Source organism: Acinonyx jubatus, chromosome C1 (genome assembly GCF_027475565.1).
Source record: "Acinonyx jubatus isolate Ajub_Pintada_27869175 chromosome C1, VMU_Ajub_asm_v1.0, whole genome shotgun sequence".
Classification (NCBI taxonomy): Eukaryota; Metazoa; Chordata; class Mammalia; order Carnivora; family Felidae; genus Acinonyx; species Acinonyx jubatus.
Window position 1 is genome coordinate 199,059,202 of NC_069381.1, and position 24,189 is coordinate 199,083,390.

General features: G+C 42.3%; 1 protein-coding gene across 1 annotated transcript in view; it reads left to right on the forward strand.

Annotated features, from left to right (window-relative positions):
* Positions 1-373: 373 nt before the first annotated feature.
* Positions 374-24,189, forward strand: part of ARPC2 (actin related protein 2/3 complex subunit 2) — a 28,716-nt gene continuing 4,900 nt past the window's right edge. The window contains exons 1-8 of the mRNA XM_027050927.2: positions 374-528; positions 745-826; positions 8,499-8,533; positions 10,311-10,423; positions 14,261-14,306; positions 17,264-17,450; positions 18,347-18,440; positions 23,840-23,966. Of these exons, the coding sequence (XP_026906728.1) occupies positions 753-826; positions 8,499-8,533; positions 10,311-10,423; positions 14,261-14,306; positions 17,264-17,450; positions 18,347-18,440; positions 23,840-23,966 (676 nt within the window). The 5' untranslated portion in view covers positions 374-528; positions 745-752. The remainder of the gene's footprint in view (positions 529-744; positions 827-8,498; positions 8,534-10,310; positions 10,424-14,260; positions 14,307-17,263; positions 17,451-18,346; positions 18,441-23,839; positions 23,967-24,189) is intronic.

Sequence of the window (24,189 nt, forward strand, 5' to 3'; positions counted from 1 at the left end):
TTGTTGGAGAAATGAATTCGTGAATTCGTGGTAGTGCCGCTGGACAGCCATTAGTGCGGCATGAGTAAGGGACACACAACTGAGAGCAAAAGAACCGCCCGGGAGAAGACGCCGGGGTCTTTGAAATGACAAGACCGGAAGGGTGGAGCTGGACCTCTGGGACGAGCGGTTGGGAGGCGCTGGACAGTGAAGCAGGCTTTGGGGAATGACAGCCCGCTTGGAAACAAACTAGCAAAGGCTGTAAGCGAGGGGGAACTGTGGGAAGGCGGAGGCGAACGGGGGACGGGGTGGGGGTCGCGCATGCGCCACGCCACCCCAGCCTCGCGGCGACCCTGCGTGCGCGTGCACGAGGGGTCGAAGCGGAAATGGCGCCGCGGGGCCGCGCGTCCGGGCAGCGAGCGGAAGTGGGTGTGAGAGCGGAAGTGGCCGGCTAGAGCCGGGGGCTGGGCGGGGACCGGGCTTGTCGGTGAGGCGGCAGCGGCGGCGGCGGCGGCGGCTCGGCAGGCGGGTTCAGGCTTCGGGGGCCAGGTTGGTCGGGTGGGTGGGTGTCTCCACAGCCAGTGCGTGCGCGGGCGAGCGCTCGCGTCTTCCCCTTCCCCCCACCCTGGTCCCTCTCCCCTTTTCCCCTAACCTCCTACCCCACCCTACCCCCCTCCTCAGGGGGCAGCAGGGCCGCTCCCTCCGTCCTTTTCTCCCTTACCCACCCTCACCGTCCCTTGTTTCTCCTTCCCCTGCCCGGGGCAGCCGCCGCCATGATCCTGCTGGAGGTGAACAACCGCATCATCGAGGAGACGCTCGCGCTCAAGTTCGAGAACGCGGCCGCCGGGTGAGCGCGCGCCCGGGGCCGGGGGGTGGCGGGGGAGACAGAGTTGACCCACGCTAGTCCCTAGTATCGCTCAGTCCCCCAGTCTTGGAGGCACGAGGTGGGAGACCTGGCCGGGTGTGGGGACGGCCCCGGCGGGGTAGACGTGGGAGGCGACTGGGCGCGGTGGGGTGAGGGGCAGAGATGCGTGGGGAGAGGCTCCGTGGAGGGATGCGGAAGCGGCGAGTGGACAGGAGCGTGAGTGCCAAAGGGCAGGAGACCTGTAGGACGTGAGGACTGCCGGGCCCGGAACTCTGGCCGGGGTATCCCATTGCCTTCTGGAGCGAGCAGGGGACCCCTTCCTTCTGTAGTCCCCGTCATTGTTCTGAACCCGAAGAAAGCTCCTTTGGGATTGGATTGAAAGGAGTTTCCAGGAATTCCCAGGACTGGAGGAGGGAAGAAGATTCAGGCCCAGATCACCACCAGCCTTCTCGCTCCCCACCCCCCACCCCCCCCCCACCTCTTCGTCTAAAGGAGCAGGAGACAAGACTGGAAGCAGATTCAGTCTTGCAGCCCGACAAATGCGACTTCTCTGGTTTCCCTTCTTGGAACAGTGCTGTAAGACACTTTGGCCATTTTGTTACATCTTTCTCAAGCAAAGCTTATAGTCTCCCAATCCACACCCCTTCCTTATCTCTCTTCTGAGGTTCTAATTCAACTTTCCCCACCCATTTATCTTTTAAACTCTTATACAAGATCCCTGGTCTGTGATTTCTTCCGTGGTAATCCTGGCCCAGGTACACACTTAACAAGAATCCAAAGTCTATATATAAAGGTGATTCTTAGGTCACCTTTTTTACCCACTGGCCTTTTTAAAGGTAGGCTTAGCACATGTTTCCAAGGCAGTCTTCTCTGTGAAACACGGGAATCTGTAGAAAACAACCTCGTCCTCCAAAGCTGCTTTGCTTTCTGATGTTTAAGACGTGAGCCGAAGATTTGGGTTTAGCTTTGAATTTTTGGTGGCCTGTGCATAGTCAGTCCCTTTGCCTCACTTCTCCATTGCGAGGATGGGGCTTCACATCTTGGTTGCACAGTTGAGGAAATAAGTGCAAACTTTCTGGTGAACTGGGAACTAGTGATGGGAAAGAGTGCTTGGAGATCTGCAGACGGGAGAGGATTGGTAGAGGGGAAATTCTAAGTAGCCATGATGAACTTGTGGCTTGGCATTAAAAAAAAAGACTTCTAACTCACTGCTTAAATGGAACATATGGTGTCTCCTGTCCCTTTTAGTAAGGTTACAGATTTTATCTGTAAAATAAAGCATGGCTTTCCATGAAGTAACGCATACAGTAAGCAGTAGCTACCGTTTCCTGCCACGGGCTGCAGTTGCTTATATTTTAGGCCAGATTCTTTGCATTTTAAGGGTTCAAGTCAATCAGATCAGAGTCTTATTTTGGGTGATTGCTGTGTACTTTTTTGAGCAGCGTAGCACAGAGGAGGAAGTTGAATTAACTTCTGCATTTTCACAGCTGAACCTGTTAAATGCGTTTTCGAGTCCAGACTAGCAAAGAATGAGATCTGGGTGGTTATAAGCCGATTGACAAGATAAATGCCTGTTCATTTTCAAGTAGAAGCATGCCTTGTAGTGTAGAAGTGCATTCATATCTGTTTGTGTATTTGTGATTCCAAATTGAAGCCCATTATCCAGAATGTCAGCTCTTTTCCTTTTAGAAAATTAACTCTTACAAATACTCTTTCAGAGGAATTAAAATAGGCACTCAAGTCTGGAAGCGTAAGTTGGAATTTCTAGGACATTTCTTGACAAAGCATATGTTCTAGCAGTGTTGGATATTAGGGCAGGGCAGCAAGTTTAGGCTTTACTATGGCCTGTCTTCCCTTTGATAAGTGACTTTAAATAGGTAGGCCCAAAACATATTCTGTTGAAAAGCACTTTGAAAATCTTTGAAAAGAGACCCTGCTATCAGGCCTAGGAAGTGGGGCTTTCCTGGAATTGTAGATGTAACACCCAGCAGAAGCTGGCGTCTAAGCCCACTGTGAGTTTCCAGGCATACACGGTGAGTCAGCATTGAAGTAGTTAACGTATTTATCAAGGCACATGGCTACTACTCCAGAACTTCTAGCAAAAAATGAGTAGTGTGATCATCATAAACATTTATGGGATTCTTCCAGTGCCCCAAGCAGGAACAGAGGAAGGACGCCTTTCTGAGAAAACCTATTGGCAAAAGTTACAGAGGAGCCAAAGGGTGAGATGTGTTAGGGTGGAGATGGGAGAAAGGCATTAAAGAAGGGGAGTAGCTGGGAGGAGAAACCCTGGAAATTTGAGAGGTTTTACCAGCGTGAGAACTTGCTGGGAGAGGTCAGCTTCACCCTACTTTACACTTCTCAGAGTACACAGAGAGCAGAGAGTACACTTCTCAAACCAGTTGGGGAAATTATACTTCTGACAGCCTTTTCCAGAACGAATCTCACAGTTCTGTGATGCCCAGTACAATAGCCAGAAGCTACATGTGGCTAGTTAAGCTTAAATAAGAATTAGAGTGAAATAGAACTAAAATTAAGTTCCTCGCTCCAGCCACAGTTGTAGTGCTCAGTTGCCACATGTGGCTAGTAGCAGCCTTATTTGGACAGCACATATGCAGAACATTTCCATTATTGCAGAAAGTTCTATTGGACAGCACTAGCACTGTTGCAGCTGCTGAAAATGCAAGCATGAGGTGGTCTTAAAATCGTTCTGTGGTGCGTGCTGCAGAATACAGTTCGGCGATTTTCCTCTTCAGGTTGATTTTTTTTTTCTTTTTTCTTTAAATCATGCCTCAGATCATCCTGCTAGATCTTCTTGCATGTGACATCCTACTAAGTGTCTCAACTTCCTTTGGGTAAAGCAGTTCTTTTATCTGAACTGTTTAACATTGGGTCATAATCACCTTTTAATTTATTTGGAAGCAGTACTGACAAAGCCTAAGATTCATTCCAACAAATTGCTTTTTATTTTTTTCCTACCACACTCCTGTGAAAATGGCTTCTTGGAATGATTCATATGTCCTCACAAAATGATAATTATTGGTAAATTGTCTCCCTGACAGCCTAGAGACTAAGAGAACATGCTCATTAAAGAGCCATGCTCAACACTGCAGGTAACCTCATACACAGGTCTTGTCAACAGTGTTGCCTTTTCATTTAGGAATTCTTACCCAGATGCCCAATTAAAGCAGAAGTAATCTGGCAGATTAATTTAATTTTTTTGTTGCTGTATATACAACCAAGAACCTTTTCAGCCTCAGAAGCTAGGCCTACCAACTTAGCTAGAGTCTGGAGGCCAGAATTGGGGAAATGCTGTCAGATGCGAATTGCTGTTGATTTTAAGTGCATGCTGGCTCCTTGCCACAGCTGTGCATGTTGCGGGGCTCTGTGGTTCTGTGAGGGGGAGTGACGCTCAGGGAGCAAGTGGTGCCAAATCTTGCTGATACCCTGTTCTTGTTCCTAAATGTGCTGCATCTGTCCTCAGAGAGACAGACTGGTTTGAAGTGATTTGGAATTAGGACATTGGTTAAGCATTCAGAAGAAATAGAATGGTCTGATGGGTCTGTTAACAGGTCGTTACAGTTGCACGCTGCTGCCTGACTTCCGACCTCTGCAGCAGTGCTTTGGGCGCGAAGCCCCAGAGCTACACTCCCCCAAACTGATGACTCCTTAAGGGCGGAGCCTGTCCCTGGTCATCATTCTTTCCCAGCATCCTCACTGTATATAGAGTTAGCTCAGTAAATATTTTCTTGAAGGAAGGGATGAGCCCAGATAGAATGGATCTTAGTTTCTTTAGGTGCTGATTCTATCACTTTTCTGACATTGTGTGAATCGACTTTTAGATCATCTTTGTTCTCCATATCTTGAGATACAGCTTAGCAGAGAGTAAGGACCGCATTTCTCTAGTCTTTGCCCAAATGGGATGATGGGAGCCTTCTAGGAGAATTACAGAAGAGAGATCAGAAACCTTATAGTGAGATAGCAGAATTCAGTAATTCGTCTCATTCAGCTCAGTGAAGGGATAAGTAGAAGAGGGACATAAATGCCCAAATGGGGAATTGGATGCATTCAGGAGTAAAGGCTCCAAAATCCTTAATGAGAAAAGAGGATTGGAAAATGAAGTTGTCAGGAGTTCTTAATTGATGAATTAGTAACATTCTAGGAACTTCCTTAGAAGAAGGATAAGAGTAGGAGTGCCTGGGTGGCTCAGTCGGTTAAGTGTCCAATTTCACTTCAAGTCATGATCTCACAGTTGTGAGTTCGAGCCCCACATTGGGCTCTGTGCTGACAACTCAGAACCTGGAGCGTGCTTCAGAGTCTGTCTCTCTCCCCACCCCCCGCTCATATTCTGTCTCTTTCTCTCTCTCAAAAATAAATGAGTTGTTTTTTTTTTAATGGAAAAGGATAGCAATTTTTTTCTAAGGATTTTAAGAATAGTGTTTGAAACCCATCTTAATGAATTGAATATGTTTTAGTATCTTGTGCTATCTAGTCAGTAACCCCGAGGGCTTATCTAGCTGCTTTGTTCCAGGATTCTGGACATTAAGCACTCTGATACTAATAGGGTTCCGTTTCTCCTGGTACTGCTGACCAATTTCTGATTCTGGGATTTAGCACAATCCCACAACTTCTCCCAACCATGGCTTCAAAGTGTGGTCTCTTCTGATTCCACCTAGAAGAAACACTAATTCATTGATAATTCTATGAATTAGACACTTTGCTATAAGCTTTAACATAATTTCATTTGATTTCAAAATGGGCCTATGTGACAGCAGTTCCCATTTACAGTTGAGAAAACTAGGGCTGATGGGAATTGTGGAGGGAGTAGACATAGGTATTAAGCACTGTGCAGCTACCTTTCACTGGTGACTTCTGACCTTGTTTATGATATGTCACAAACAGAACATGATATTCATAAGGCATGTTGGGTAAATGGCCTAGCCTAGAGATCCTTCCACTGGACTGCCCTAAGGGCTGCAAGGATCATTATTATCTCAGCAGGTCTGTAACTTAGTCACAAGACACTGGTTGGGAAACTTGCACACATGTCATCTCAATTAGTCTCCACAACAACCTTTTAATCTCCATTTTCTAGAAAAGGATCCTGAAGCTCAGCAACATTGAGTAACATCGAATGTGGTTACATAGCCAGTAAGTGACAGGACTTGTGTTGAACAGTCAACTCGGAAGGATTTGCTTTTATTGTGATTAAACTCACCCTCAGCATCTGAAACTTTGGCAGATGGTAAAACAAAAAACAACTTACCCATTTATCTTTTGGTCTATTAAATGGTATGCTTTCCCCCAGTAAGATAAAACATATCTTACTCCCCTCTAGCTCCTTGGTTTTAAGCCACAAAAGTAAATAACAAACACCTGGTCTTGGAATTGACACCATCCTGTTTGGTCTGTGTCATGCTTGGTATGGTCTCTTTGTTGGGGCACAGAGTTGTAACTCCCATATAACTTCTCAGGAAGACTCCTTTGGCCCAGTGTTCTCCTCTACAGCCTGTCTCCTCTACAATCTTTTGTGCAGCCATAAATAGTAAACTAAAATATTAATGGTGGTTATTTGACAGATATTCCCAAGTCAGGCAGCCAACCACTTAGGATAGCTTCTTGGTAAGCAACTTCTCCCTGTGGTTAGGGAACTTCACAGTCTAGAGAAATTCAGAGTTTCAGCATTGAAATGTTTATCGCTTAGAACCTTAATGTTTTTTATTTATACCTAATTTTTCTTGGTCTCTTGATGAAGTAGGGAGTGGGGGGGAATTCAGTCCTCCATTGGCTGAGTTAAAGCCTAAAGATTAAAAAAAAAAAAAAAAGACCCAACCACCTACTAAGTGATCCAATATGGACTTTTACAAGCCTCCACCCTGACTTTTTGGCACAGCCACCCTTCCCCAGGAAAATACACTTTGGTGCTTCCTCCCATTGTGCAGCTTCTTAATATTTCGTCTAAATGAGCCATAGATTAATGTTTGTGCTTCTTCTTCCTTTGTCCTTGTTTTTTAGCGATGAGGAATGGTGGTTGGCCATTCATTGCCTTTGTCTCCTGGGGTGCAGTTTCAAATGAAAGATCAGAAGCAACTTAAATTTTCATTTCTTTTTTTTTTTTCCATCATATTCTGAACTCACTGCTTCCCCGTAAACACACCTGATGCTTCCATTCTTAGAGACTCCCAAAGTGTTTTTCCTAAGTCACATATGGATGGCTTTGAAGGAGTAGGGTGGAACTTCATATGTGACCTGTATAGGTTGATTTTTCAACGGGACTAGCATATGTTTAATAGAAGCCAGTTTCCTGGAAAGGTATTGTTTAGCATCTGTAGCAGCTTTTTAACAGTCATAAACCACACTCTATATTCCATTATTTCCCAGCAACCCTGGAGGGCAACTCAGTCTTGGTTCCCTTTACAGGTGAGGGAGCAGAGATAGTATAAAAGATATGTTCTTGATTGTGAGGTCTTGAGCAAATTAGGCAAGGATAAATGTGAAAATGTGTATGTCTTGTCTGCTGGTCCATAAAACAAAGTAGAGTCATTTGAGTCATAGGTAGCTAGTGATAAAACTGTGGCGTCTTCCTTTGTTTCCTACCATTGGGCTTGGAGAAGTGGGGCTATCACGTAAGGTAGCTTTTCACAGGAGGTTAATTGGCCATTATTGTTTATAGCTAGGATGTATGTCATGCTTTCTAGGTAAGAACTCAGCAACATTTATCAAATAGAAGTTTACATACCAGGCTGAGCTGGCAGCTGCACAGAAAGTATCAGGCTGTCGTCATTACCTTCCAGGATAAGTTGTTTCGTGTTCGTTCTCTTGCTTTATCTTTAGCAGTTCTATGAGGTCAGTAGGGTCATTGTGTTCTCCCATTTTATAGGTGAATAGGTGAGAAAATAAAGGTGTGTGGATGTTAACTTGTCTGAAAAACATGGTCTTGATGAAAAGCTAAAGTTGAAAAATCAGAGTCCTGACTGTTCCCAGTGATTTCACAGTGTTACTTTGTGCTGTGCTTTCTGTGGAAATGTCACACTGTAATTTCAAAACAAAACAAAACTAGGGTAGAACCAGTCAGAGAGGACTTCATGGAGGAGAGTGGTGAGTACTTTGGTGACATAAAGGGAGAGGAAAAGATGTGTAGGAAGACTTACAAGTTGTCTTCGAACTGATACAGACTTTCTGTTTTGTTTTATGGCCTGAGATCATCCTTTCATCTTAAGTATATTAAAAACCATTCTACATTCTGTTTAGCAGTTTTCCTGCTGAATGTACTACCTCTGTCTCCATCACTACAGTCCTGTGGAGGGAGACACTGATCAAAAGATAGCATTTTGTAGTTCACATATGCAAAGGTGTATATCATAGTGTTAAGGAATTCTAAATAGAAGTTAAGCACCAACCACGGCAGAGATTCGACAGCAGCTGGAAAACAAAAGCAGTACCTGTCCTGCTTCCTTTTTGTATCCTCCACCTTAAGTGAGCCCAAAGGTTCAGGTACATGAGAAAATGAATTGTGTACTCAGATCAGCAGTCAGCATAAAATTGGTACTGAATGCTGTGATCTGAAGTAAAGCTCAGGAGCCTTTGCAAGGCCCCTGGAAGGCAAGCTGCAAAACAACTGTCTTAACTAAGGGACTCTTCTTTTGTTTTGCAGTAACAAACCAGAAGCAGTAGAAGTAACATTTGCAGGTAAGTGTCCTTACTTCAACCTTGTAAAGCTAATATAAAAATAGAAAAACAAAATAGCTTCTAAAATAAATTTTGACATTTGGGGTACAATCCCTTGATCGTGAAGGCTTTTTTGAGGTCATTGTTTCAGATGACTATTTTATGGATTTATTGGACTGTGTAAAGTTAACCTGCTGGTACCTTAGAAGGTTGTGTTTAATTTTGTGGTACAAACCGTAGTTTGTTTAATTTGGAAATACTAACTTATCTTCAAGTAGCCTTCATCTCAGTTTGCCTAGCACTAGAGTAGTGGGGAAACATGGAAAATGCTAGAGACCTGTTCAGCAAGTCAGAGGTTATTGCTTTCTATTTCCTGTAAAGAATTAGATATTGATACTACTCACTTGCTGTGTGAACTTCAAGGAGTTAAACAGTCACCCTCCATAAAATGAGGGTACGTGACTAGATGGTCTTGGAACACTTCTTGCAGCTCTAGTGCTATGACAGGAGTCCGGGTACCATCCCCGTCCCCTCCTACTAACTGGCAATGCCAGATCTCCCTAAAGTGGTGGCACTCAGCCCCTGGTTTCAGGAACTACACAGGGTGAATTCTCTCTGTACTGCAGGAAAATAGCCAAAGAGAGGGGAGACCTATATAGAGATTAGAAGAAACATAAGAGATAACCAAATGCAGTGTAAATCCTAATTCAAATAAGACAACAGTATTTTAAAACTGTTTTTTTGTTTTTTGGGGTTTTTTTGAGACCAAATATTTGAAGACTTGACTAGATATTTGATATTAAGTAGTTGTTTTTAAAAATATAGGCATGGCAACAGTATTGTGGCTGTGTTTTCTGAAATTTCTTCTTTATCATATAGAGATACATTCTGAGATAATTATGAATGAAATGATGTGATGTCTCAGATTTGCTTCAGAATAAATCATTGCGAGGGGGGTATCCCAATAAGATTGGGCCGTGTTGATCATTGGTGAAGCCACATGGTGGGAACTAGGAGTTCATTATACATTATCTCGTATGCATATTTAACATACATCACAACAAAAGCTTTTTAAGAAATAACTTTCAGCACCAAGCTGTGATGAAGGTAAGAATAGCTTTGTAATTTTAGTAAAGAGCAAAGAGGGGCACCTCGGTGGCCCAGTCAGTTGAGCATCTGAAACTTGATTTTGGCTCACGTCATGATCTCACAGTTCGTAAGCTTGAGCCCTCGTGAGCCCTGTCTCGGGCTCTGCATTGACAGGGAGGAGCTTGCTTAGGATTCTCTCTCTCTGTCCTTCTGTCCCTGCCACTCCCCTGCCCCTTCTGTCTCTCTCCCGAAATAAATAAATAATTTTTTTTTCCTTAAAAAGAGCAAAGTGGGGCATCTGGGTGGCTCAGTTGGTGAAAATGTCTGACTCTCAGTTTCAGCTTAAGTCATGATCTCACGGTTTGTGGGTTCGAGCCCCACGTCAGGCTCTGCACGGACAGTGCTGAGGCTGCTTTAGATTCTGTCTCCTCTCTCTGCCGCTTTTCTGCACTTGTCTCAAAAATAAACATTTTTTTTTAATTTTTTTAAATATTTTTTTTTAAAGGGGGGACAGAGATAAGTACTTGACAGTTCTATCTCAGTATTTATACTTTCTGCATGGATTTAAACTTTTGCTTATCTGCACATATTTTGCTTATATGCCTACTTACAAGGGAGACCTCCTTGTGGCCTGTAACAAGGTAGCCAGGTGCCTTAAGGTCTTATTCCCCATTCCCAAGTTAAGCAGTTTTATTTGCTTTCTTCACAGATTTCGATGGAGTCCTCTATCATATTTCAAATCCTAATGGAGACAAAACAAAAGTGATGGTCAGTATTTCTTTGAAATTCTACAAGGAACTTCAGGCACATGGTGCTGATGAGGTATGTTCCACATCATTTTCCTCAGGACTCTTATTTCCTTGTCACCTTTAACTGGCAGCTTGCCACTCATAGAAGGTCCTTGGCACTGACCACCCCTACCGACACTGGCCACTTTGGACAGCTTGCCCACCTAACCAGGGGCTCTTGACTCCATTGTCCATAATGATAGAAAGGGTGTTTTTTAGAAAAGGCTTTGGCTGTTTATTACTCGGGGAAAATAAAGATGGTCCCTAACTAATGAAATGAAAACTTTTGTTCTCCAAAAATGCACTGAAGAATATTTCTCTGACCAACATAAAAATAGCTACTGCAAGACAGATAGGTTCCATTCTGTTTCTCTGATGTTGTGAAGCATGTATGTAACTCTGGCCTTAAAGGTTTACGATCTTAATTTCATACTGTAGAAATTTAGGCACAAATCTACCCTTTTAGTTTTTTGGTTTAAACTTCTTTAGAGCTGGCCTCTTTAAGTATCTCTTCTTCCTTTTGACTACTGTACGGGAAATAAAAAGATGTCTATGCATTATGAAATTCTTGATGGCCATGCCTCATTCACTGGCTTCTTTCTATAGCTAGAGTAGCAGGTTTGGTTCCTGTTGAACTGTATTTGCTCTGGGGAGAGCCATTTATGGAAGAAAGAAAATGCTGTTACACCAGTGTGCACACGTTGTGGTTGGGTCTCAAAGCAGGAAGTATGACTCAGTTCCTGAATCAGTTTTCAAATATCTTTTAGTTTTAACAAGCTAGGTTCTCCTTAATCTGGTGAATGAAGATATGGCCATTTCTGTTTTCTTTGTGATTAAGGATAGTAGTTTTTCAGTTATTTAAAATTTATGCAGTGAAAAGGCTGTTGGCAAAAAAAAAAAAAAAAAGATCAAAATCTCAATAATATTTTGGTATAAAAACTAAAATTAATGTTAACCAAATAGAATACCAAGAGCCATAGGCAGTCACTTAGATATTCATATGCAATTGATCTGTCCCGGCATTTTAAGGGAAGAGCCAAAACCTTTTCTGATTTGCCTCATAAGTTCAACGGTAGAAGAAACGTTTACAGAATTTGTGTTCAGGGTTGTTTTACATGAAACAAAATCTTCAGCAAGAAGACCTAGCCTTATAAAGCATAAGAAAGATCATTCTATAAAAGCTAGTGGCCAACTCTTCTCTTTACCACATTCAGAGCAAGAAGAAACAAGTGGCTGTTAAGGTGGCCCTGCTTTTGATTAACCATAAAATAATGAGCTGTAAAGAATTGTTAAACCTTTGAACAGACAGCTCAAAATTGTGTAATCGTTTTCCCTAGACAGTCCTCTCTGTGTAAAGATGCAGGTGTGGTGATAACAGTAATCCTTGGGAGGGGAAGAAAGTGTAACAGCTAGATTTCTTAAATCTCCTTTCCAGACTGCTCTCCATGCACTGGAGCTCCATAACAGCACTATTCTTGTAGCTCCCACAGGGCCAAAGAGCCAGCTCCACCCGCTCAAGCGGGTGGAGCAAGTAACATTCACAGTTCAGGAGCAGAGTGCACAGTAAATGGCTCCCTGAGTTGGTTAAACAGTGACCAGCCTGTGATAACCAGAGGCAGCTTGTTACTTTGAAAGCCTCTGCTGCTAGGGTGGGAAGGTCTGATGGTGAGCATCGGTGGGTTGCCTCCACCCATCTCCTGGTGTCAGGTTGGAAGATGGTGCTCATTGAAAAAGGGAATCCTACAGGGTTAAAAGCGCAAGTGAAATAAACAGGGAAGCATCCGTTGGTTTCACCAAGGGGGAGGGAGCAGAGGAGTTGAACGTGGCTAAAATTTGGCTGTAAGAACCTCTCAGATCTCAGAATACTAACTTTGCTTGGAATTAAACTAAGAATTAGGAGCTGTGGTTTTTTTTCGCCCACATCTAACTTTCCCTTTCTCCTGGTACCCATAGTGCTCACAGTACAGAATTGTAGCTCAGAGGTGGGATGCCAGTGAAAATTCTTCAGGGATGTGCCTGTTACTTCCCTACCCCCACCCCTTCACCCCATCTCCAGGACTCTTTAGGAGAAGTGGTATATAGGACACCTGAAGATCAGATCTCCCTGTGCCACCAAAAAACTCTGTGACCTTGAACTTCTCCCTTCAGTTCCTCTTCTGTAAAAAAGATAACCTCACAGTGGCTATATGGTCACCAGATCACAACTGCATGTGGCATTACTTGTCTTTTGCCTTTGGACAAACAAATGTGATCGCTGATCCATGCTTTGAGGTCCATTCCATTATCCACATTTACAGATAGAGAATTTCTTCCAGCTGTATAAAAATGGTTACATAAATATGTGGAATCTTAAAGAATATTTAAGAACAGAAGGAAAGAACTTCACCATGTGAAAAATTTTTCAAATATGACTTAAATATATGGTTTGCTGCTGATTTTTTTTAATCTCTGAAGTGTACATTGAAAGTAAGAGTCAAAGAAAACAACAGTATTCACTCAGTTCTGTTTATTGAAAGTCCCCATATGTGGGCGCGTGTGGATGCAGAGACCACAGTAGTGAGCAGGGCTGAGTGCTTGCTTGCACAGAGCTCCCCTCTAGTGCTCCTGTGTCTGCAGTCCTTTTCTTAGCTGATGGAATTCTGTTTAAGATGCATGTATAACTCCTACAATTGAAAATTAATGGCTTTTGTTTACTTTTAATTGGTAACGTGTCAAGGATTAAGTATCCTTTTTTTTTTTTTTTTGGCATCCCAGAAAATTTCAGAGGATCATTAATGTGCTTGTGGTGAGATAGTGTTAAGAAATTGACTGAATGTCAAGAGACAAAACCATGCAGCCTTTTATATTACTGTTACATACACTGTTAAGTATACTGGCCTCAGTTTTCCCTTCTTGTGAAATAGTGGTGACACTTTCCCTCCCTAAGTATGTTTTTAATGAGGGTTAAGAATAAGTCATGTCTGTGTTTAGTCTGTTAGTCATATAAAGACTACTAAATACCAAAAAGGTTACTAAGTTCTGACGATTCTAATATTTACTTTTTTCTGTCTTCAGATAGCTGCCTTTCTACTGCTTATTGTATTCTATATAACATTTAAGTCTGAACTAGGGCTTCCAGAATGAAAGGTTTGTTTCTTAAACTGTCAGCCTAGGAGAAATTACCACCAGGTGAAACAGTCGTATTGACAGAGAAGAAATAGGAAGGTGTAAAAAGGGCTCTTATCATTTACTCCCCAAAGCTGGAGAGTAGCCAGCAGTTAAGTATTGGTTTTGGAAAAAAAACATTTAGAGAGTACAACCTTCTGTGGGCCCTCCAGTATAAACAACTGGCTAAGGTGCAATTATCTGTTGTCTTTTGCATAAAACTGGTGATGAACTAAATAATTTGAAAGCTTACAAGATAAGCAGGCTAACTGGAATCTGATCCCAGCAATTCTGGTTTTTCTCTCTTCACTCACCTCGTTACTGGTTTGGCCTGTACTTGGTTGATAACTGACGTAATCTGTCACTCAGGTTTGGCATTCTTCTGCATTCTTAAAAACATGATGGTGTGCAGTATATGGTCTGGAGGAGAACAGAGAACATATAAAGGATGTGACTGAATCCTGAAACGGTAAAAGATGAGCCTTGACTGAAAAACAGATCCTAGATTAATTAACCTTTTGTATTCAGTCTCAGTTCTGTGAGTGATTTGCTTGGTAACTCAGATACATGTGCTTCTCCAGTGTATATCCAGTGTCCCATCCACCAAATGAAAGTTAAGAAATCTGGCTTAGAAGAAGCTTGGGAAATTCAGTGCTTTAAAAAAAAAAAAAAAAAACAAAGACATTATCATGACCTTTGGATTAATACTTGTTTTTGTATTTTCTAGTTACTAAAGAGGGTGTATGGGAGCTTCTTGGTAAATCCCGAATCAGGTATGTAGTCCCGTAAGCAACTGTGGAGTGACCTGGAAAGAGACCTGTCCTGTTTGTACTCTGCTTTTTTTTTTTTAAACAAAGCGTTTCATTTAAATAGTTTTCATTTTACAAATATTTCTGCCTGAGCCCAGTTCCCACTTCAGTCCTCTCCACAAAAATAAAGCTGTTTCTAAAAGCTAAGGGGCTTTGCACTGTCCAGTAATGGTTCACAGTGTGGTGTACAGAACTGCTATATGTTGTCATTTTTAACATTTACTTGCTGGGGCCAAGTGACTCTTCCTTATCTTTTAACCAGCGGGCCATTTTTCTTTGCTTGCTCATGGTGATGAAAATGTCTTTTGAGATTAAGCAAACATTGGTTTTCACCCCAGCCCCCTATTAACACCATTTTCTGTGCTCTGCACATGTGGAGAAGGAAACACAACTGTTCTCACATATTCAAGTAACAAAAATTTCAACCCCTTCTTTTAATCTGTTCTTCCAATAAAGAATAAATCGCCTCTTTGCAGCTGCGGGAATTGAAAAGCACCATGGTCTTCCTTAATTGCAAGAGCTATGTTACACTGCTTTATAGGAGAGACAAAGCAAAAAAACTGAACAATTTTTTCCTCCTTGTGAATAGGTGGTAGTCTCAAATTCTGAGGCGTTTAGCTGGACCCCCCGATGAGGACCAAGTAACATAGTATTGCTCAAATGTTGTTCCTGTGGTACTTTGCAAATTTTACCTGTGGTGCTTTGCAAATTGTTCTAAGAAGGAAGGTGTGTCTGTGTCTTTTAACAGCAGTTATTACTTTTGCTGGCATATTTCCTTCCCCAGACTTCGTGGCATTTTTCTTTGTTTTCATGTTTATAATATGACATGCTTCACCACTCCCAGTAGAATACCTTCTCCTGTCTTCTGTATGCTACTCTGGAAACAAAAATAGCAAATACAGAAAGATGCCTTTGGGATATAACTTGTTACTAGGAGTACTGTGCGTGGGAGCATTGACTGCAGTCCAGAAAGAATACTAAAATGTGTTCATCCCCAAATTGATGTAAAAGTGTATCGCAGAAATAAAAACCAAAAGATAAATAACATTATAGGCTTTAAGAGGAATCAAGGAATTTCAGAAAGAGAGTGAGGAAAGGGAGGGAGGAAGGGAAGAAGCAGAACTAGAACAGAAAAAAATCATATAGGAACTCTTGGGCATGCTTGTCACAGCTCAGATCAAGCAGTGTGTCAGAACCACTGGGGTGTAACACAGAGGTTAGGTTTCTGTCCCTGAGCCTTTTCTTACACTTCCCGCTAAAGCACAGGCAATGCCAGACTGCAGACCTTGTGTTCATACAAGTGCAAAATATAAAAACTGTGGAAGTAGTGTGTCTCCTGTTTCTCTGTGAGTTTATCTAGGCAAGTTTGGGGAACTCACCAGGCCGTACTAGGTCTTTACTTTTAATTTATTCTCAGGATGTTCTCTTCATCATACCAAAGCCTTCTTAAAGTCTGACTTCAGCTGTAATTTACTTAATTTGTTTTATTTGGCTTCTTGAAACTAACCTCAACTTTAAATATTTTATTTTTCTATCTAATCTTACAGTCTGTTTGCTTATCTGGTTTGTTTTCTGGTACCCAAAATGGAATGGTGGTTGATATTATTTAATATTGGAGTATCAAAAATGTGCTAAGTACAATCTAGAATAGAGATTTAGATAGCTCATGTTCTCAGTGAGGATAGATCCAACAAAAAACACAGACCTGAGGAATGCTCTTGGAAAAAAATTAAATAGTAACAAAGTATAAATGTTTAAGATATTCCTTACAGTTCTGGTAAAATTATTTCCAGCACTTACCTAGCATGTGAAGTGATACTCAGTGATGTACAGATACTCTTACAAAACTGTCTGTATACTTTTTGGGGTGTATTCATCATTTGATCAGATAATCAGTTGTCCCCGCCTTGTTTGCTGGGACTCGTACCCGACATGCTGTAAAGAGGCAAAATAGTGTGTGGTGGTCGCAGACTTAGCTTTGGGGCCCATTTATTGATGACCTACTGTGTTCCAGCCACTTTAAAATGCTATTTTAATTTTCCCAGGTGCCTCTCCCATCTTACCACCCTTTTTAAACAGATGCCAGAATTATAGAGGTTATGTAGTTTGTCCAAGATCACAAAGTGGCAAGGCCAGAATTTGGATCCCATTCTATTCAACTCAAAATAGAGTTGCTGACACCTCTATATCCTGCTGCATTTAGCATGGCACTTTGCTCCTTTGAACTTCCTTTTCCCTCTAAGATGAGAATAACCGTATCTGGCCTGCTTACTTCAAAGAATTTTTACAGAAATTAAATGAAGTAAGATATTTTAAAACACTTTGAAATTTTTAGTGTATACAAGGGAAAGCTATTGGAGAGGTATACACACACACACACACACACACATTATATATATAGACATACGCACTCTTAAGGTTTTTCCATACCTTCCCTCCTTCCACAAAGGGTTTGTGATGGCATGCAAGAAGTTGTATTGTGTTTTTATCCCCAGCTGTTGACTGTGTTAGCACTTGGCAGGTTAAACCATCGAAGAAAAATATGTAACTCATTATAGCTTGATAGCTATAATTCAAGCCCCCTTCCCAATAGTGTCTAAAACACTAAATTTCTAATCAGAGTTTCTGGATTATGGGTTCTTCCTGTTCCTTATTTGTAATCTGTCATCTTTGATATTGATTCAAATTTTTGCAGAGAATTTGTTAATTAGCTGTGTATATTTACAGTGATTTTACAAGAATTGGGGTTTTATTTGCCTTACCTCATTTGCCGTATGAGGCGTATGGGAACGCACAGCAATCTACCTGGCTTAAAAGGCATTGAAACAAAATAAAATGTCATTAGAACCTGCAAAGTTTTTTGGTTTTTATGTGTTGTTTTTTTTTTTAATATAACCTCTGGATTTTCCCCCCCCTTCCAGGATACAATGTCTCCTTGCTATATGACCTTGAAAATCTGCCTGCATCCAAGGATTCTATCGTGCATCAGGCTGGCATGTTGAAACGAAATTGTTTTGCCTCTGTCTTTGAGAAATACTTCCAATTCCAAGAAGAGGGCAAGGAAGGAGAGAACAGGGCAGTTATCCATTATAGGGATGATGAGACCATGTGAGTATAGGACTTGGCCCTAAAGCCTGGGTGTGGCTGTTACATGCCCTTACTGAAAGACACATGGTTAGATCAGACCTTAAACTCTATTGGGTGAATATCCCTAACATGTCTTTCTCATAAAATTCTTAAAGCCAAGGTATAGATGATGGGGGGCGGGGGGGGCCACTTCTGCTAGTCTCCAGATATCAAAAGTTGGCTAAAGAAGAAAAGTGAATCCACTGCTTTCCTTTAAGACACCGCTGTTGAAGGTTTCCTTCAGTAATATAGCCTGGGTAATGAAGAGGTAGAGGGTGACCATGGAGTCTGTGTGTTTGCAACTCTTGAATCATCTACATACTAGGAATCTCATAGTATATAAAGAAATAAAAGGGGCGCCTGGGCGGCTCAGTCGGTTAAGCATCCGACTTTAGCTCAGGTCGTGATCTCACGGTTCTCGTGGGTTCGAGCCCCACATTGGGCTCTGTGCTGACAGATCAGAGCTGGCGCCTGCTTCAGATTCTGTGTCTCCCTCTCTCTGCCCCTCCCCTGCTCATGCTCTGCCTCTCTCTATGTCTCAGAAGTAAATAAATGTAAAAAAAAAAAAAAAAAAAATGAAAAAAAGATGTTTAGGAGTGAAGTTCTGAGAATCACTAACACTAGTAGATTCCACATCTTACCACGTAGACAGATTAGTACCATCTACTTTGGGTGATCTTCATCTCCTACCCCTCTCAGGGCATGCGTGCATTATATAGACCTCGCTGGTCATACATACTTAGTCTCCTTTGGCATGCCTTGTTTTATGAATTGAAAGATTTATGACTTTACCCGCCTATTCCGCTTCGAGATCAAGTTCTTGACAAAACCCCATTCTGATTCTGTACTTACTACTTCATGGGTTGTGTTCCCCTCAGGTATGTTGAGTCTAAAAAGGACAGAGTCACAGTAGTCTTCAGCACAGTGTTTAAGGATGACGACGATGTGGTCATTGGAAAAGTGTTCATGCAGGTATGGAGTGGACGTGTTTTGGGGGAGGGATGCCGCAGTGTGGCGGTTTATACCGTGGCACCAGAGCACACCATAAGCATAGAAGAGGAGAGCTGGCGGCTCTGCCGATGCCAGAACTTGTTGAAGGTGTAATTAAACAGCTCCCACCCAACCCACTGCATGTAGTTGTTCCTTAGTGGTTTTAGCCTTTGCAGGACTAGACTGAAAGAGTGAATGGAGTACCAAACATACTAATGCTATGACTGAATATTAAGCACCCTTGCTGCCACTGAGTCTTTGATTTAAAGCTTGGTCAGGTTTCCTACCCTCTTGTCAAGTTTCCTGAGGTTTCTGGCAAGGTCTGCTCTTGGCTTGGTTTAGTCCTAAAGTCTTTTCAGAACAGAATCCCTAGAAAATTCCTAAGTAGTAGATAGTACATTAATAGGCTAGAGTCCTTGAGTGGACCGTGAAGCAAATTGACCCGAGTTTGCCTGAGGTCACTGTAGAGCTCTTTCCTCAGAAGCAGCTCGCCTACCAAGAAGAGAGTAATGGGGCTCAGCGGGACATTGTGTAATTGGATTTCTGGTACAATTGGACTCTGGTCTGGTACAGTACCGCATTGTGGCTTTGTCATGCTGTCTGCTAACCAGTTGCTGACTCTAGGACAGGAGAGCTCGTTGGTGAAGTGGTTCCTAGGCTGATTTCTTCTGAGGTGGCTCAGCATTCAAAATCTAGCTCAGTGCTTACGTTTTCAAGCACCTTTTGTGCATTCATCCTGTCCCTGGGCAGGCTGAGGAGATTTAAGGACTCTGGACAGCAAACCTTTTTTGCTACATAAGAGCTGAAAGATAGTTGTGCTTCATATAGTGAGGATATTTTACTTGTAGCCTCTCTAAAGTGACTAGGGAAATACTCAAAAGTGATAGCCCGAATTTGATCCATCTCTAGTGACTTTTTGTGTTTAGTCTAATTAATCAGAAATGCTGATTTTAGACTCCCTAGGCAGAAAAATTGGAATATTGACACTTTGAACATTTGAGAGTACTGAACTTTATGAGAGAGAGAAAACGAGTGGTGTGTGTGTGTGTGTGTGTGTGTGTGTGTGTGCGCGCGCGTGCGCGCGCACAGCTATAGAGACCTATATCGTGAGTCCTAAATGTAAGCTTCCAGACAAGCATTTCATGTGTTTTTACGCAGAATTGACAGGGGAATTAAATGCAGTAGCTTAGAAATTGGGCTGAATCCAGACTGACATACTAATTTTAAAAGCTATGAAGTATATATTTAGATTTAGCTGGTTTTTTACCAGTCTTGTTCCATTTTATTCCTGGCGACATCTTATTTTTATGCTTTAAACAGATCTTATCTTGGAGAGCTTACAGGAGATTTGTTCCTTAGGAAAATTTTGTGTATTTTTTGCACATGAATTTAAACTCCTCCCTCAAAGTACATGTGGTAGGGGCACTGGTCTAAAAGGGAAAAGAAAGTCTGCATTTTTACACTGACAGTATCTCCAGTTAGTGACTGGACTGGCACCACGCAGACCCATCTGGTGTCCAAGAATGTGAAAAGGCTGTGCTCGGGAAGCCATCTGCTTTGCCTCCCTCTCCAAAGTCAAAGGCTGGGCAATTTATTTGAATTGACCTTTAGAATCCTGGGCTTATTTTGCTGGATTTTACCCCGAGTAAATCATCTGAGAATTTTCCTGGGCCTGGTTATTTTAAATTTCTAGGAGAATGGAGAATAGCAGCGGCCTAGCACAGAATGCTGTCACCCAGGGACACTATTAAAAGTTCCCCCTGGTCACTGACCTGCTTGCTGCGTATCTTTGTGGGTTTCCAGATCCTGGAGTGGACCTCCAGCCTGGGCAGAACACGTTTCCTGCTTTTGTCATTCAGCAGACTCTGAGGGATGCTTAATGCCCTTGGGAAAAAGACAGAATTTCCATTGCATACTCACATGGATATTCTAGTATTTGCCTTTGGTGCATTATCTCTGTAGACGTGCAAGCTGAGCACTAAAGTCTGATATCATTTCACTGCTTATTCCATGGAAAGCATTAAGAACGATACAGAATTTTGGAGATAAGAGTATGGTGAACTAAAATATCTTTCATATTTCTAGATCTTAACGTCAGCCCAGTAACTGAGAAAAGTTAAGTGGAAACCACTGGTTTCTCTATGTTCAGGGACAAGACACAACCAATCTGCCTCTTAAGCAGTAGTGAAGATACTATGTTGAGGACCCTTTCTACATGGATACCTGTATGGTGATAGCTGTAGGATATTTTCCTGTACTGGGAGCACTGAGTCAAAGTCAGTAATTTTGGTAGATATTGCCAACCTCCACAGAGGTTGTACCCTTTTCCCTCCCACCTACGATGCATATTTTCCCAGAGTATGTTGTCAGACTTGCGGATTTCTGCCAATCTGATCGGTTTAAAAATGGTATCTATATTCTCTTGTGAACGAGGTCCAATATCTTTTCTTCTGTTGAAGTCTGTTTTTCTTTTCCTTTGAGGTGTTTCTATGCCCTTACCCATTTTTCTATTGGGTTACTAATCCCCATTTCTTTATATACTAGAGAGATTAGCCTTTTTATCTATGGTAAGAGTTACAAATATTTTTTCCAGTTTGTCATTAGAGTGTATGGGTTTTTCTTCCCTCACACAGAAGTTTATTTTCACAGAGTTGACTCTTCTGTGGCTTTTAGACTTTGAGTCCTTGTTGGAAACACTTTTTCCTACTCTAAGATTGTAAAGTTTACCTGTATTATTTTCCTAGTATTTTTACAGTTTCATATTTTACACATGATCTTTTGATTATCTGTTTGGGGTTTCTCCTGGCATATGGTATGAAAGATGGGTCCATCTTTTTTTTCTAAATGGCCACCCACTGGTCTCAGCAGTTGTTTAAAGGCCCATGTTTATACTACCGATTTAAGATGCTGCTTTTTATCATTTACAGGACTCAATTTCTGTATATATTTGGATTTACTCTGAACTTGCTATGATAAATCATGCTTTGATGGAAGAGAGAAATGATACTGTGATATTCAAAAGACATCCTAGTTGGAGGGGGAAAAAAAGAGGCATCATTGCTGACGTGCACTTAACAAAGACCCTAATGAAAAAGGAAAGTGATTCAGTCAGCTAAGCATCTGACTCTTGATTGCGGCTCAGGTCATGATCTCATGGTGGTCAGGCTCTGCACTGACAGCCTGGAGCCTGCTTGGAATTTTCTCCTTCCCTCTCTGTCTCTCTCTTTCTCTCTCTCTCAAAATAAATAAGCATTTAGAAAAGAAAAAGGAGAACTGGGTGGGTCGGTTGATTGTTTCTTAGGTATTATTTAAGAGAGAGCACAGAGGAGCAACAAAGACACAAAGTTGGCCAAAGGGTAGTTCCCCACATGGGAGTATCCTCACCCAAATTTTGAATGTATTGCTTTACCTATACAGAACTGATGAAATGCTAATAAGTCACCGCAGGTTTACACACGCCCCATCGGGTTATGAATGCCACAGGTACCAGTGAATTGGAGCCTTCAAGAAGCTTACTGAACACAAGAAATTGCCAGCAGTTATTACCTGTTCTATTTTTTCCCCTGGAGCTAAAGAGTAAAAATAGTAGAAGTTAGAAAACCTCCCAAACCCTTTGCAGAATGAAAAGTGTTTTCTAGAGAAGGGTAACCTCAGAAGCTTTGCTTTAGGAATTACCATTTGAATGATCTTGACTCTTTCCCTACCTCTCCAAATATTTTTCCTTTGAGGAACAAAATTTGCAAGAGACTAACCTAATCTAGCTATGTTAGTTTATTTTCCACCAACCTTTAGAAGCCAAGCAGTGCCAGCTCAGGAGGCAGGGTGGTGGAACAGGCGAGATTCCAGACTGGGCATTAAAACTCCTCAGGTGTTATCCTTCTTTTGCCATTAATTTGCTGCGGGCTTGCTGTATTAGTCCCCATCTCTTCCTTTCCAGTGTGACAGCAGTAAGTCAGCTAGAGTAGAAGTGCTTGCTTTTTCACTCAGCAAGCCATGTGCTGTCCAGCCTCTTTGAAGGAAGAGGAATGGATACAGAGTAATAAAGATCCCTGGCTTGTGGAGCTTACAGCCCTTAGGGAAGCCAGACGCATTAGTGACTAGTAAAGTGTCAGAGTCGAGGCTTAGAGAGAAGACATGGGACCTCCCAACAAGATAGCAGCCAGCTCCCCACGTGTGTTAGAGATGGCGTGTTAGAAGAGACCATATCTGAGCAGCGGTAGGAGAGTGTTGCAGACCAAACAGCTGTATAAACATGCTTTCAGTACTCCTAGAACTGTGGATTTACATAGCCCTTGGTTCCATTCTTCTGTTATCACTCTGGATTTGGATCACCCTGTTTTACTGGCATGGCTGGAAAATCTGGCTCTGTTCTTGCACATCTGGGTTGAGACAGGAATGCCTTGTGTCATTTTCCTGTGTACACGGGAATGTGTGTGTCAGAGAAGCTTGAGGTTTGGAGATTATGGAGATTAGAACATAGGGGGAATGGCCTGGTTTTTACATCCTCAGTCATTTTCCTGTCGTTTGATGAGGATGGGTACATTTTGTTAAGGGGAATAAGTCCTTATGCACAGTGGTGGTGGGCGAGTCCATAGCCATTCAAGACCAGAATTAACAATCAGGCTTTCATTTCTCATGTCGCACAGCCTCCTCCTGTCAGTATACCCTAAAACAACTCAGCTTCTTTAACTCCATTGTCTTCTGCCCCCAAGAGGGCTTACATTTAATCTGAAGTGCTGATTTCTGGATTCTAAATAGTAACAGTCTAAGATGCCTCCATGAAATAAGACTTGTGCAAAGGCCCAGAGCCCTGAGAAAGCATGATACTCATGAAACGGGAAGAAGTGGAGATGGGGTAAGGAGGGGTGAGAAATGGGTCAGCTCATAAGAGGCTTTCACACAGAGATGAAAGGAGTTAAGATTTCATCTTGGGTCTTAACCAAGCTAGAGCCTAGGTTCCATGCACCCTGAAATTTTAAAGATTTCCTGAAAAATATAAACTCTTCACATTAAATCTAAAGAAACTAATATGCGTTAGTCCTTAATCCTAAAATGTAATCTGGTTCTCTCATGCTTTGCAGTTCGTTGTCTGTTTAGTCTCAGATACACTTTTATTGCATATGTGGTTCCAAAACAAGAGAAAGGAAAAGGGATTAAGAATGCTCTCATCACATTTTGAAGATCCGACTTGTTAAATACTCTGTGATCTCCTTTTTGAGTCCAAATCGCATTGATAGCAGCCAGCACTTGTAATATTTCATATTAGGTGTTTATTTTTAGCTGTCTGCCAGTCACACCCCACGGGGCCAACCTCATCACATGAGTCGCCACTCATCTTACATCAGATTCTCTTCTGGTTGCTTTGTGCTTCTTCCCGGCAGGAGTTCAAAGAAGGACGCAGAGCCAGCCACACAGCCCCACAGGTCCTCTTTAGCCACAGGGAACCACCTCTGGAGCTGAAAGATACCGACGCTGCCGTGGGTGACAACATTGGCTATATTACCTTCGGTAAGCAGGGTGGGATGCTGAGGTTGGGAGCCTTTGATGCATTCACACTGCAGGATGCCAAAACCCAGACAGACCTTCGTTAAAATGTAAAAGGGGCGAAAGCAGGCGTACCACTTCGTTCTTGGCCATTGCTGTGGCTGCAGGAAGGTGTACCGTAATCATTTTCTTTTCTTCCTGTTGGTGTCAAGTGTTGTGAGTTGGGACCACACAAGCATTGCTGAGT